General features: G+C 34.2%; 1 protein-coding gene and 1 long non-coding RNA gene across 2 annotated transcripts; both read right to left on the bottom strand.

Annotated features, from left to right (window-relative positions):
- Positions 1-808: 808 nt before the first annotated feature.
- LOC124449409 lies at positions 809-2,718 on the bottom strand. The gene is made up of 3 exons (XR_006949386.1): positions 2,629-2,718; positions 2,223-2,297; positions 809-891 (listed from the first exon to the last, which is right to left on the bottom strand). It is a non-coding gene; the product is annotated as an uncharacterized LOC124449409 (long non-coding RNA).
- Positions 2,719-6,021: 3,303 nt separating this feature from the next.
- On the bottom strand, positions 6,022-13,588 carry LOC124449377. The gene is made up of 11 exons (XM_047000301.1): positions 13,487-13,588; positions 13,133-13,287; positions 10,854-11,102; positions 10,344-10,406; positions 10,176-10,253; positions 9,910-9,981; positions 9,400-9,471; positions 8,849-8,914; positions 7,778-8,242; positions 7,103-7,215; positions 6,022-6,556 (listed from the first exon to the last, which is right to left on the bottom strand). Exons 2-9 carry the CDS (start codon positions 13,241-13,243, stop codon positions 8,021-8,023), a joined length of 933 nt encoding a protein of 310 aa, XP_046856257.1. The 5' UTR covers positions 13,244-13,287; positions 13,487-13,588; the 3' UTR covers positions 6,022-6,556; positions 7,103-7,215; positions 7,778-8,020.
- Positions 13,589-15,602: the final 2,014 nt, after the last annotated feature.

The following is a 15,602-nucleotide window of genomic DNA, read 5'->3' on the forward strand; positions in this document are numbered from 1 at the left end:
GCCATTAGAGTCCAAAGGAATCTCCAGAATGAGAGCAATAACTCACAAATGCTCCTTATAAAAACAAAAGCCGTGAGTGAGAGGGATCAGAGTATAGAACGAAAAAGTACAAATCTTGAGGAAGTGTGCATTGTCTAAAGTGAGTCAAATGCCAACTTCTCTTTAAGCTTTTTATTACGATTATTATTATTAGCATGGCCTTCTTCACCTTCCTTTTTACAAATGTCCAAAATGCAGTCTGACCATTTATCAGCAATGACAGCCTTTCCATTTCTTTTAACCAGCACAACAACCTGTATGTGGTGAATCTTCTCATAATCTTTGATTTTGCCATCAGTTCCGTCAAAAATCATCACGTCTTCGCCTTTTTCATCCATCAACTGATTAAAACAATGACTTCTGTAGTCGGTGTAAAAAAGCAAAACAACTGCTTTGCACTGTAAATTTTTGAACGTTATTTTCAAGCCTCTTCAAGCGATTGTTTTTTTTCCTCATCCGTGAATTTTGTGGGGAATATCATCTTTATCGAGCTTTCTTCTTTTAGAAAACTAAAAAATGTTGTTACATGTTTGTAGATGTTGATCGTCCAGGTTAGTATAGTCCTGAGAAGGACTGTTTTTGTTGTTGTTGACTGACGTTTCGACAACCTAAGCGGTAGTCATATTCAGAGTCAATAAATCAATGGCATCTTCACTGTGACAATATATCTTATGGGATTTATAGGACATGATCGTGACTTGCAAATGGTATACTTGGAAATAATAAAAATGTTGAAATACCCATTCTAATAATATAGAAACTTACTTCATTGACCTTGATAAGAACAATGTCAGCGGCTTAGTCTTTATGGACTATAGCAAGGCATTCGACTTGATCAATCATGACATTCTCCTAGTAAAGTTAAGATCATATGGATTTCCAAATAATGTTGTAAAGCTATTGCAGAGCTATCTACTCAATCGCAAACAGTGTGTTACTGTAAATAATTCGACTTCGTCACAACTTATGCCAACCAATGGAGTTCCTCAAGGTAGCATATTAGGACCTCTACTGTTTTTAATTTTCGTCAATGATCTTCCCGAAGCTGTTGGATCGGACTCAACTATTCATGCTTACGCGGATGACACCACATTTAAAGCCAGCGCTAATATCGACAATGCACCTATGTAATTGGAACGACATCTTCAAGAATACACGGATAAATTAAGTAAATGGTCTAGCGAAAATGGGATGGTCCTAAACGCCGTTAAAACCAAAGCATTACTTATCACCGGAAAGAGGCTACATTCATCATTAGTTGATGGCAATCACCTGTCAGAGACCCTTGATGGGGCCGAAATAGAACAAGTAACCTCTTATAAATTGCTTGGTGTAACACTCGATCAAGATCTTACATTTAGTGACCACATTTCTAACCTAAAGGCCAAGCTTTCTCAGTGTATTGGTTTATTGAAAAAGATAAAGAGATACCTTCCAATAAAAGAAAGACTCTTATACTATAACGCCTTGATTAAACCCGTCCTTAAGTACGGGAGCATGGTTTGGAATACCTGCGACGTTAAAGAGCTTCACTGTCTCCTAAGGTTACAGAAAAGGGCTGCCCGAGTAATTCTTGGAGTGGACCCTTATTCTAGAAGTGTTGTAAACTTTAGTAAACTAGGCTGGTTGCCTTTTTTTGATGAAATCAAATTAAATAAGTGTACAAAGATTTTTAAGAGCCTTAAATGCGATGTTCCGATTTACATCTGAGACTTGCTCAAGACGAACAGTTCTATACACAAAGGTCTACCAGACATGGCAATTTAAATTTAGTGTGTCACAAATACCTAAGAAATAACGATGGTGGCAAGGCATTCAGTGTTGAAGCAGTTAAGTTATGGAACAGCGTTCCCCATGATATCAAAAAAAAGCCTAGTATAAAACTATTCAAAACAGCTATGAAAAAGCATTTTATAACCTCATATAAAAACCTGGACAACTTTGAAACAATATTAAGCAATAGTACGTTATCAATTTTAATTTTTTATCAATTAATTTTATCTTTTTGAAAATTTTTATATGTCCTGCTATTTCTATCATAGAATTTTGTAATTATTTATATATTTATTCATTTATCAGTTTTTTGTAATGCTGTATAATCTAGTTAGAGGGCCACAGGTTTGTCAGCTTTTCAGCTGTTACGTGTCCCCCTCTATAAATAAAGTCCTTACTTACTTACTTACTTCATTATGATATAGACTTGATCTGTCATGCTCTTGCGTGGGCACTTTGCTCTTTATCTCCTGGGCGTTTTGAAACTATAATAAAAAGTGAATAACAAAGCAAATATAAAAGGTGAAATAACACAGGAACAATATCCAGGTATATGACCATTAATTGCATGAACAAAGGCCATTAAACAAGGGCACTGGGCAAAAGAAACCTTTTAGTAAAATATAAACTGACAGATGTACAATTAGTAAATTATCATTTTTTGGCACAATACAGTCTACATTTCAAGGAGTATAGTCATTTGAAAGTATATACTCCTTGAAATGTAGACTGTATTGTGCCAAGTCGAAAGTATTATATACAGCTTTTTATTTCCCCTGTAATTAAAGAGAGCTTGTTTGCTTTGGAAATACTCACGGGATGATGTGCTGATGAACTTTGTTTGAGTTGTCGCTGGTGTCCGAGGGATCTTTTTATTGTGGTCCATCTGTCGTGGTCAATTTTACCATCTGAAAAGAATCAAGAAAAACACTCAAGAAATTAAGGTCTTCTTTTGATCTTCTTGCAAGGGAGCACTCTGAACGGTGTTGTTTATAAAAAGGAAGATAAAAAACTAGGGTTATATATGGGCAAGCTGAAGGACTGGAAAACTCCTATTTAAAGTCATTCGTGAATTCAAGTTCAAGGAAGTCAATTAAAAGCTCTATTTGGTATTTTTTGCATATAAATTAAAAACAGTTAATATTGTATCCTAATAACAATTATTACGAAAATGTTTATGTTGTGAGAGTTGAGGCAGGAGGCGCCCCATCTAGGAAGGGCCACAGGCGGCCTGGTTCAAACTTACGCCACTGCATATAATCTTGATTAATTAGAAAGCGTTAATGTTTATACTTCGCAATGGTGCGAAATATTTTATTTTTACCAATAGAAGTTAATCTTGTCGTATAAACAACATGCTGAGACATGGTAATCTTCAAGTTGAAAAAGCCAATTGAAATCGTCAAAAATACAAGAGGTTCAGGGAGACTTAAAAATTCGTACGTTAAAAATCGCGTCAGTCCCGTCGTTCTTTCTAATGTACACAAATTTCATATTCTCCGTCAATTGTGATGGAAATTTTGAGTACAAAGTGTATCGCTATAGATGGGAAAAAACGAGATCGACTGACGCAAAATGGTGATCAAAACAGACAAGCTATAAAAAGGCCTCAATCATTTACCTGTACTGTAACTTTTTCCAATGATTCATTTAACTTTTCGATGTCTTTTTGCGAACTGTTTTTTTTCCAGGATTTCCTTTTAAGCTCTTTGATCTCCAACAGTTCTTGCTTGCAAGCTACTTTCATCGAGTGAAGACCGTCATAGTATTGTTCTGGATTTTCTTGCATCTTTTTTGAATTCAATTGACTGATGTAATATCGTATGATTTCGTAAATTCCTAATAACATAAGAACTTCATGATTTTGGTCATCAGACTTCTTGCAACATATTTCATTGTATGTGTGTTCAAAAATTTTATTTGCTCTTAAACATCTAAGGACGTTTGACATCTGCATGATCAATAATTATGTGTACTTAGCTAGATAAGGAAAATTAGAATCGGAATTCTGTAAAACCAGAACACTAAAAATGGATTGCTGACTCATAGGGACATTCAAGCGAATATATTTAGTTTAGTATTTACTTGTATTATTCCAACATGATTGATGTTTACACTATTAATTTAATTTTACTAAAAGGAAATCATTCAATACAGCGATTGGAAGACTAAGGTATATGTCTGCTACGCTAACAAGAAACCGTTTGATAAAGTGTGGATAATTAAACAGGAAGTTATTGCAATTAGAAAAATAGGACGTAACACGTACATGTGGGTAGCTTGTCAAGTATATAGTTAGTGCATGAAGTAGATTTAATCAACATAGTTATATTAAAATTATATAAAAAAATTAGCTATTTAATATTATTTACGTCAAACTTGTGAAAGATTTGAAAATGCTCTTTAGTTATATGACCATTTAGTTGCCTAACCTTTCTGCATTTTTCGAACGCCCTAGGGTAGATTGAACGGCACGTGACTTTGCTCATAAGCCTTGCATCGTGCAAAGTGAAGTCATTCAAATTTCTCGCGACTTTTACATGTTTTTCCCACTGAAAACAATTGTTGCTTCCATATTGTTTCAAAAGGGTTTTCTGACGTGTCTGAGATGTCCTTGGTCCCACAACTGAAAAATCGTATGAGATGTATTAGACTATGTTTACACTTATTCGGATCGGCCTGAAAACGGCATAAAAAAGTAACAGAACCAAGTTGCGTTTATTCTGCACTTTTGCCAGAGCGATACGACCACTCTTTCTAAACGTCGTCAAAGAAAACGAAGCGCTACGCATTGTCGTGTAAATAGCTAACCATTAAAATTTCGCTACAATTTAGAAACCTTTTCCATTTAATTCGTCCCGTATTGTGACACATAGTTGAAAATGGTGATCATTTTACGTTCTGAAAAGCTTTTGATGACTATTTCCGTTGTAATTATTAAATATCATTGTTTTTCATAACCTATGGCTAGAGATAAAAACATCTAGTAATATGCAAATAAAAATGGCGACATCTTTCACAAACAAATAACGAATTTTAACAGCGAGGGACACCCGCAAAACTGCAGCGGAATTTACGCGGATATGGGCAAACCCAGTCCAATTATAAAGAAGCGTTTATCCGGCGTAGTGTAAAAGTAGTCTTAGATTAGAAGTAAAGACACTTGTATTATGGTAGTAAACATAACACAATTATATAGAAAGCGCTGTTTTTTGTTACTTTTTTCTAATCACATCCCGAAAAGTCATAAACAATATTTGATACGTGTAGACAGGGCCTAAGTCAATATTTATGCAACCTCCATGAAGAAGCAATATGCTTGCATTTTCGAAGTGATATTTCTAGCAAAGATAGCTCGAGTCGATTCATTGTATGATATTTTCGTCCTGCAAGAATTATTTTCGATTTTGTACAGATTACCGTGGCTAAAAAAAGCTATTTATATTTGCAGTGGAATTTGAAACAAAGATTGGACTATGCGAGAATATGATGGTTGATCTATTCGACAAATACAATTTTGGGTCAGGAACGAAAGTAAATTTGACGTAGGAAGGACAATGCACAAAAGATGCATAAACTTTGACGTAGTTGTACGTCGAGGGATGAAATTGAAATTACAAGAAAAAAAGATGTTGTGAACAAAGATATTTTTATCCAAGATTTCTCTGGTGTTTCTTCATCAAGAGAGCTTTTTTATCGGTTGATGTTAGAGCAAGTGTTGTCAATTTTGAATGTTCAAATATATTCGTTGTTTTGTTGTAAATTATTTGTTATCGAATCAATGATTGCTCGAAAGATTGTGAATACATTTGATTTACCGAAGGTAAATTTTACCCTCAAAAAGTATAAGGTGAAGTACCAGGCAAACAAACTTGCAAGAAAGCAAAACTTACGAGATTGCTAGTTGCTAAAGTGATATTCGATCCTTATTGTGTGCTGAATTTGATCAAATGTGTGAATTAAAATGACATTATACAGCCTTGTTTTTAAAGTTTTCTGATAAAGGATAAAATGCTGCCGTCCGCCATCTCTTAAAATCTAAGTTGAAAATACCGGAATATGATTCCACTTTTCTAAGAGATAGCATACCATAATCCATAGTACTTCATTAGAAAAGTTGATTTAAAATTGTAAAGCTACTTGTAATTGATAGGCGATACTTCAAGTAATAAAGAAACTTAGATCCCAAAGAAAAAATTACATGATGTGTACACTCATTAATGCCAAATTTAATAATATTAAAAACTTTACGTACAACTCTTTTGAATCTAGTTTTGTGATTAAATATATTCTGTTACAATGGCGGATCCAGTGTTAGTCAAAATAAATTATTGGCTCGGTGCTCAATTTTTAATACGAAATAATTTCAGAAGAAAACTAATAATTGAATTTCTAAATGATAAAATTTTATCAAAAAAGTTTCCTCTAAGGTATTTTTTAAACCCCAAAAGAGCTACAATAATTTATTCTGATTGATGTGTCATAGATCCGTCACTCATATCAAAATATCAGACAAAATTTGAAAATGGTAGCGTTATTGTTATGTTATAAAGAACTAGCTATTATACATAAATTAATAATTTATCTTGCGATTGTTTTTTCAACTTTATCAGAAATTTTATAGCTATAGCTTTATCGATTTATCCAACACCTAGAGGCATAAATGGTCACGTGATGTGGCAACCAAATGATTCGATGAAACTGTTTTCTTCGCACTGTTAAATGTCGTAACGTTTACTCTGTTCTTAAAATAATTAAAAATTGTCTGGTTCAGTGCTCTGTTGATAAAGCATTTCCACGAATAAATATCTGTTTCGTTTGTTTGATAGCACGAGTAGAAAACATAAAGTAACTTAGCCATCAAAATCAACATATGAAGAATTTGGCTAAAAGTAAATAATTGATTGAAAAACTAAAGGCCTTGAAATGGTTTTTCTTTCTAAGTTTTAACCATTGATCAAAAGCAAAAACAGAAATTCATCTTTCTTCTTGTGTATCTTAGCTTAAATATAAAGTCCCATATAGACAAGTATCACGACAATAAATTTAAGACTTCAGACAACAGACTTGATCTTGATGAACTCCTTTGCACTAGTTCATATCTAACTGTTATAGGCGTTCAGTTTTAAGACGATTCTCTAGCATAGTCTTGAATGATTTAAATAGCTACTTCATGCATGTTTTTCAAAAAGTTTTCACTTTCAGGTATACAATTGACGTCACTCGATCTTTTCATTCGAATGTCTAATTTTCACTTTCTTACAGGGATAACAAAAGAGAGAATACTTACAGCACAGATCGTACAGCAATGCTCAGAAGGCCGGTTAGAAGACGACTGAATAGCCACTGGTTAATGCTATGCACTTGGTAAGTAGATAGGATTTTATTTTTTCTTTCAAAAACCTTTAAAGGAAAAATAGTCACGATGTGAATAAAACATTTTCAGATATATCTAAACTGCGAGTAGCAGATTGCAGTGCAGTTTATTTGTAATTGCAAAGCTAAGAAGTGTAATTGTTCAGTAGAAACTCTGTAATTGCACTGTGAAAATGTGTAAAATAAATACTGTAACCTGATTGGCAGAAAGGCATTGAAAGCCAAAGAAACTTTTTTTAATGCATAAAAAAACATGGAGGCAGTTGTAATTAAACAAAGATTTCCACAATCGCATCGTGTTATATTCAAGAATTACAAAAAATACAAAGATTAAAAACACGTCAGGAAGTAATGTTTTTGTGGTGAATGCTTATAAATGTTGGAAAATTTCCAAGACTGCTAATATCGCACGCCTTTTGGTAGTATTTCGTTGCAGTATTTCAAAAAACTCACTCGCACATGTTCGTCCATAAGCACTCGAAACATTTCTATTAAAAGTTTATTCAACTGTAAAAATGTTTCATTCTATCGAAGAAATATAACTGCTATTGTAGTAGGCTTGAAAAAAATCGCTATCCCATGTACTCACCTATTTCTATAGATTAAAATCGAACGGAAGAAAGTGAGATAATATTGGTCCATAATTTAAGACCCAAGAAGCTTTGCAACCTGTGTGTTATCTACGTTTTCTGGATTTTTTCTTTGTTGGGGTAACAACTTTTCAACTTGTCAGGTCGTTTGGTGGTTTATGCCTGTGAGGCTTTTATCTGTTTTTTTTTTGATTGGCATAATGAGCGCCTAATTGGCATTTTCCCATTCTTTTCTATTGGTTCTATTTGTATAATATCCTGATCTTTTTTTTTGGTTCTTTTGTTGCTTCAGAGAAGGTCGATAGGATTTTTTGGGATGCTCGGTATGTTGCTACGTAAGTTGTGGGATGAGGTGTCAATGTCTTCTTGTTTGGCGTAAAATCTATATTATTTAAGTTCACATGCTTCTTTTTGAGTTCTTTATAATTGACCGAGGGTGGGAAGTTTCGGAATTTGGCTAACACCTAAAACAAATTTTAAGTTTAAAGAACATCAGCTGCATCCATCCTACTTGAACAACTAAGATTTCTATTATTTGCGTGACTTTGGACATATTCCGTTTTGCAAATGTCCGAATAGCAATCAAACCATTTACTGGCAATGACAGAAATTCCATAGTTTTCATCATTTTCATCGTCTGTAAAAGACAAGACAACAACCTGAGCAGAAAGGGCTTTATCAAAGTCTATCGGATTGTCTCTACCATTGGTCCCATCGTAAATTTTAACTTCCTTCATGTGTTTCACCAGATTAACGCAATGGCTTATTTTATTCGTGTGATAAAGCAAAACACCTGCATTACGCTTTGAATTTTTAAAAGCGTTTTTCACATCTTCCAGTAGAAGCCCTCTGTTGTCATCCATGCACCGTTTGAGGAATATTTTTCTCAAGAAGCCCTTTTCATTTAGGACAGGAAGTACTTTTGTACATGGCAACAAACGATCCATTTCTCCAAGCTTCTCTTGCATTTTTGTCTCCTTGTTTTCGATTAAATCTTTCACCATAATTTGTTGTAATTTCTGACAAAACCTTGACATACAAAAACGTACTCCTTCTTCATAGAGCATCACCTGCAGGGCAACTAAACCACATGACCGTTTACAGAAAATCATTTTCTTTGGATCGAGGCAGAATAACTGTAAACATAATATAATATATTTTAGGTTGTGGCGTAACAAACTCGACAATTTGGAGGAAGAGGGTTGCGACGCATATTCATACATGCATGTTTTACCACATTCACTTCTTTTGAACTCTACTGTTTTCTTTGGACTAAAACATGCATATATTACTTGTTACGATTAAATGCATATATTCCCCACCAATTATAGCTATGATACCACGGACTTATAACTAGCCTACATTAAACTCAATTTATTCCGTTTGAGTTTCTGGGCACCTCGTTTCCAATGGATGAATTATCGAAATTTTCAGGTTTCAATGGCTAAACTAGAATCCACCGAACCAAACAGATAAGACATGTTTTAGAAATGGAATAGTTTACAAGTCATCTGTCTAAATGTGGTTTCTTTATTGGATTTGAATGTGTCTTTATGGGATATTGTAAAACATATTTGGGGAAATTGGATTGTCCATACTTAGCAATAATATATACACATACTTGATTGTCTGTGTTTGGCTCATCGGATTCTTGTGGAAGACTTTTCCCTTCGCTCTGCACCATATTTTGAGGCTAAAATAGACAAAAAACAACCCTATAAACAATGTACAATGCACACTTCGACTGTATGGGTTCTTTACTTTCCACACACTTATTTCGTAACTGTATAAAGAACTACGGAAGCAGTAAAATTGGAAGTATAACACTTTAAGAAAGCGCAGTGTGACTGATATTGAAAACGGCAATTATGATCATGTGAAAATATGATCAAATAGCATAAAATAGGATAGCATTGGTTGTCTATTTGTTTAATATGTGGCTTGTAACAAAGATTAGGATTTTAAATCATGCAATCTAGAATATGATTGGCTGAAATCTGAAGAGAATCATCAATTAGACAAAAAGTGTAAATTAGCTATCTATGAGCGAATATTTCCCAAAGACGAAGCCCAAGAACTATTGATTTCGAAAAAATTTTAACTTCCCTTTGTTAGCAATTAGTTTACGTACTTGATGCTCGGACCAAGGTTTACTGCGTTCTAGTGGAAGTCTTTCTCTTTCGGTCTCCAACATATTTTGAGACTAAAAATCGCCAAAAATAACGATAAAATATTATGGCAATGCTTAAACAAAACTTGAATTGTAATAACACCTATATACACAAACCAAAATTGAAAGAACAAAAACAAGAGCTTCAGTATGATGATAAAAGTACCATTTCAAAAGAACTTTGACACTGGATGTAAAGAGTTCGCTTCATCAATCACCTTACTAACCTCAACATCACTGTCGTACAAAGAACCATTCAACTCATCTTCATTTTCTTCTGGTTTCATTGCCTTGATTGCTTCTTGCTGAAAAGAGTTTGATGACAGTGACGTCGAAGAAGAAATTAAGAATCCCATCTATAAAGTCTGAAAACATGCCTAAAAATTAAAACCTACCGGGGGATCTTGGTATTCTTCGCCATGATCTGACACACAAGATTCCTGCATAATTTTCCTCCCCTGAAATCGACAAATATTTTTTTAAAAATATCGTTTTCCAAGAGAAAGATAATCAGTTTTTTTCACACATCCTGTATAAACTGATTGGAATAATGCTTTTGCGCATGCTCAAATGTGTTGTTTTGAAAGATCTTGCACTACTGAAATAAGCGTGACAAACTTGAAAAATTGATTTCTTTCTCTCCGGTGACATGCTCAAGTGATTGTGTCTTGTGTTAGTGCAGACTTAGGTAAGTGGAAAATTTGGTTTTTCATTAAGCATGATAAATTGTGTTGTTCTGGAGGTGATAATATGAACAGTTTCTTAAAGAAATTCTTTGCTACTCAAATCTTTGCTTCAATGTGACTAGTTTTCCATTTTTTGTTCATCAAATATTATGAAAAATGCGCACAAACATGGTTGTCAACTTATTTTGATGATCACAAATGACAAGTTACAAAAATTACCTCAATTTTCATCTTGGAAAACTCATCGCACGTCTTTGAACTGAATTCATCGTAACGTTCTTTAAGCTCTCTGACTTTAACTTGACAAACTTCAGCAATAGATTCAATCAAACGACAATACTCATGAATTTTTTCATGTTCACCTTCCAAAGATATTAGAACACGGACGTTTGACACGTAGGAAAGTACTGACTGCAAATATTCCAAGTCAAATGCCATTTTGTCTTGGGATTCTTTTTGACAATCGACCTGTAAATGCAGGCAATGGTATTGGAAAAATGTTACCAACCATCTATAAAACCTCCAGATAAAAAATCAAGTGCATGATATCTCTCTATCAAAACATTGAGTAAATTCTCAAGTAACCACAAAACTAAGAAAATTTATTGTGCTAAGTTAAGGCCCGTTTCCACTTAAGAAATTTTCCACGGATAGTAAAATTTTCCAGATTGTGCATGTGTTAAGCAATGAAAGAGATGCGTTCAAATTTTCCAGTGGAAACAGTGTTTATTCCAGCAGAAATTTTGAAATCAAGTTACAGATGTTAGAAACATTTAGCATAAATTAATATAAAATTGTTTGAAAAGTATTTGTGGTCTACAAGTCTTATTTCCCGAATAAAAGTGGCAAATTTGCCGTTAGTCGTTGTTTCAGCAAATATTCGTCTTACAACATATTTTCTTGTATTTATTTTGTGTGCCCAACCTTGTGTACTAGCGGTTTCTTATCAGCAAAAGAAATAATATACGTCTATTTAAGGCCGCCATATTTATTCCCACCTTTGCATGAATGTAAAATGAAAATTGTTCCTGAAAAAACAGATATGCAACAAATTTTCCTTTCTAAGCAAAAATTTCTTAAGTGGAAACGGAACTTTACGCCTGAACACAATATGAGACAAATTATTACATAACTTACAAATTGCGGTTGCCTCACAATCGGCAAGACACAATTGTGGAACACCTTGCCACAAACGGACTGCCAACAACAATCAGGTTGGGTTAGGATGAGGATTAAGTTTAGGGCTATGATTAGGTTTAGGATCAGGCTTACAGGTAGAGTAAGTATGTGACAGAGTGTTCATCGATTTTAGCTTCCGTAACAAATTGCCGACTTCCTGGGGATGGGGGGGAGAAATTATTGCAACGTTTTAACGTCGGGTGATATGAAAAGGTTGCATTTTTTTTGAAGCATTTTTCCTTGAAACTTTACTCCTCTGTTGTTTGCAACAACAAACAACAATTTCTGAAAACTTTTCGGCATTTCATACGTAGTCGCAAAATGAAAGAATTTAAAGACTCTTTGTTTCTTTGTTTCATTGAACATTATTTAGCGTATGATGCATCACAGGGAAAAAACCTCTGTTTCATTTGCTTTTGTTTGAAATAGCAATGAAACCTCAGTTACTGCACTCAACTCCTAGCGGAGGGCAAATGCAATTTCGACGTGAAAACATGTAAAACATAGCTATCACTGGAAAAATATAAGCGTAAAACACAATATCAAATGCTCTTAAGCATAACAAGCTTCGACTCACTTTTTCTGGGTACTTGCAGACCGTATACCCGATTGCTATAGTATTTTAAATTTTCGGTGTATTATATGTCATTGGTAACGTTTAACGTCATAAAAAGAAGCAAAAAGCGCTAAATTTATCAAATTAATAAGCCTTTGCTTCAAATAATCGCCCCTAAATAAAGGTAAACATTGCCTAAGGGGTCAAATGGGAAATCACCCAGATTATAGAGAATGACTATATATGCACATTTCTTTAGAAATCTAACTAAACTAACTATAATCTAGCTTTTAAATTAACTGAGCAACAAAATGCTTACATAGCAATACTGAAACTTGCTTAGAAGAGCAATAACTCGTACTTTTCAAACAAAAACATCTTTCAACAAATGAAGTTAAATTGTAACATTCGAGGTCATTTAATAATCACTTTAACTTGACATTTATTGGCAAAATAATTTATTTTGCCAATAAGTTATTAAGCATTTCCAATATAGAATTGTAATGGCATTCATTATTTCGCTCATATTTGATTAAGCTGTGACAATATTTGATATTTTAAAGAAAGCACAAGGCAATAAATAATGGGAAATAAACACAGACTGGACTTACATGCTGTAAAGAGTCTATTTACACATAAAAAACTATGATGAACTGTTCAAATTAACAACTAGATTAGGAATTGTCTGCGGGTGCTGCAATTAAACAGCTAAGCAAATTATGTTACTGATTTTTGCTGCGCAACACCTTCGGTAATCACTTACCGTATTTTCCAATTGTTTTATTGTGTCCAGGTCTGTCACAATTTGCGTTCGGCCGACTACGTCAAGCATTTGCGTGTTGTTATTTTCAACTGTTTGCTCTGTCGTTGCCATTTTCGCAATTTTCTAAAAAACGACTTGGCTTGAGAATCCTTTCTCTGAATGAAAAGACAAAAAATCAACTCAAGTTTATTCATATTTGAACTGAAGTTTTCTGGGAAGTCAATAAAGCGTCAATTTTAATCAATTTAATCAGATATTACGAACTTGATACTCAATTACAAATACGCAGCGAAAATTCTTTATTTGAACCGGCTAAAACCACGATACAAAAAGTAATCGGTATTAAGTACTCACTTTTTTTCCTGTCACACGAAAATGTTCAAAGGATGTAGTAAACGTATAGTGATAAAAGTCAAAACGTCTTTCACTAAGTGTGCGTCATCGAACCGCCATATTGCAAATGCAACCAGCTTTGAAAATTGGGAATACATATGCAGAGTATTCACCCGACAACAGCATGAGGTCTTGTGAAACGGCATCTAATTTAAAATAATAATTATAATAATAATTGATCATATATTATAAAATTTTCAGGGTGTTAACTTGACGCTTTTTAAGTACGACAATTTTTGTGTTTTAATCGACATTACTTTTTCCCACACTTTGCTCCTTTACTCTGATCTTCGTTAATAACTGGTGTTATAGTCCGTTCACACGATCCGGTTTGTGAAAGGAAGCCGACTAGCCTCAAACTTTTTACTCTCTCTACCTCCCAAAATTGACAGGTAAAAGACTCGAAAACAAGAATAAAAATACGCAATATATCAATAACTGGTATATTGCGTATTGATATATTGCGTATTTTTATTCTTGTTTTCGAGTCTTTTACTAACTGGTGTTATAGTCCGTTCACACGATCAAAGTTAATAACTGGTGTTAAGCTGGATTTCCACTTCCCGGTAAGGACGGTAACGGTAAACGTTAAACGGTACACATGAAGGAAATTTTCCGTTTATTAATTTCCTCTTGTTTTGGCGGACATTTTAAAACAGATGCGCATCATCGTGGCTAAACTTAGAACAAAAACATTAATGATGCTGTTGCTATTGAAAAGAAGAATGCAACTGCGAAAAAAATACAAAAAGAGAATGTGGGTTCGAAGAATATTTCAGGAAAGAAAACAAAAAGGAGAGTTTCACCTTCTTGTAGAAGAGATGAGACTTTTTGATAGGGAATACTACTTCAAATACATCAGGTTGTCCGTATCCCAGTTCGAAGAACTTTTGCAGCTTGTTGCTCCTAAAATCGCCAAGTGCAGTGAAAAAAGAGAACCAACATCTCCGAGGAATTGGTGGCAAGCATATAGTCATGCAAGCTCCAGCAAGATCAGGGTCGAGTTTCTTTAATTATAAAAAAACTCACTCAATTGTTCTTTTAGCAGTGTGCGATGCACAATACCGGTTCACCCTCGTAGATATCGGAGACTCGGGCAGAAATAGTGATGGAGGCGTTTTTTCTAGTAGTAATCTAGGATATGCAATAGAACATGATCTTTTGCATCTACCCAGAAATGAGAAGATACCTAGATCAGAAAACAAATTTCCTTATGTTTTTGTTGGGGACGAGGCATTCCGTTTGTCTGAGCAACTGATGAAACCCTACCCACGCGAGGTACTCTCTTTGAAAGAGAGGATTTATAACTATCGTTTGTCTAGAGCTAGGAGGGTCATTGAAAACTCATTTGGCATAGCTGCTGCACGTTTCCGAATTTGGCGACGCCCTATTATTGGTAAAGTTGACTTGGTCGTTTGTACAACAAAAGCAGTTGTGGCATTGCATAATTACTTGATGCATGGCAATCTTTTGAGGCAAGTAGGTACTGTCCTCCAGGTTTTGCAGATACCGAAAACAGCTATGGATTTAAAAAAGGAGCCTGGCGCAACGAAGTAGAAGCATTTCATAGCACAGCTGGGTTGGCTGACATTCAACAACTTGGTTCTAATAATTACAGTAAAATAGCCAAGAGAATACAAGAAAATTTTTGTGATTATTTCATGTCTGAGGCAGGGCAAGTACCATGGCAATTGAAGCATGTCACAGCAACACATGAATAATACAAGTTATCTTTAACTGGGTTTGACAATTGTTGGAGCATTCATTAATGAAACATGTACATATGAGTAAAGTAGAACATATATAATGTAGAAAGTTTGTAATTTCTTAAGTTTTAAGTATGCTAGTTTTCTAATAAACTTGTATAAAAATACCCACATATAACCAGAATTTTAATGCTCTAATCGTGATAAGGCCTTCAGAAAAAGCAACTGTAATTATAAATGACAAAACAACAAGCATCAGTTGAAAACCAATTTACCTTCAACAAAACACACTAGAATTAAATAAAACAAGAACTTAAACATCAAAATGGTATTTATAGTTCCAGTTAATGCAGTTATATAGCATGCAGTTA

The sequence above is a fragment of the Xenia sp. Carnegie-2017 genome, unplaced genomic scaffold (genome assembly GCF_021976095.1).
Source record: "Xenia sp. Carnegie-2017 unplaced genomic scaffold, XeniaSp_v1 HiC_scaffold_13, whole genome shotgun sequence".
Taxonomy (NCBI): Eukaryota; Metazoa; Cnidaria; class Anthozoa; order Malacalcyonacea; family Xeniidae; genus Xenia; species Xenia sp. Carnegie-2017.

Coding starts and splice junctions, on each gene's coding strand:
- LOC124449377 (XM_047000301.1), bottom strand. CDS start 13,243: ATGGCAACGACAGAGCAAACAGTTGAAAATAACAACACGCAAATGCTT. Junction 10,407..10,853: donor TTTCCAAGATGAAAATTGAG/GTAATTTTTGTA, acceptor TGTCGATTTCAG/GGGAGGAAAATTATGCAGGA. Junction 8,243..8,848: donor GTGGTTTAGTTGCCCTGCAG/GTGATGCTCTAT, acceptor AATTTGTTTTAG/GTGTTAGCCAAATTCCGAAA.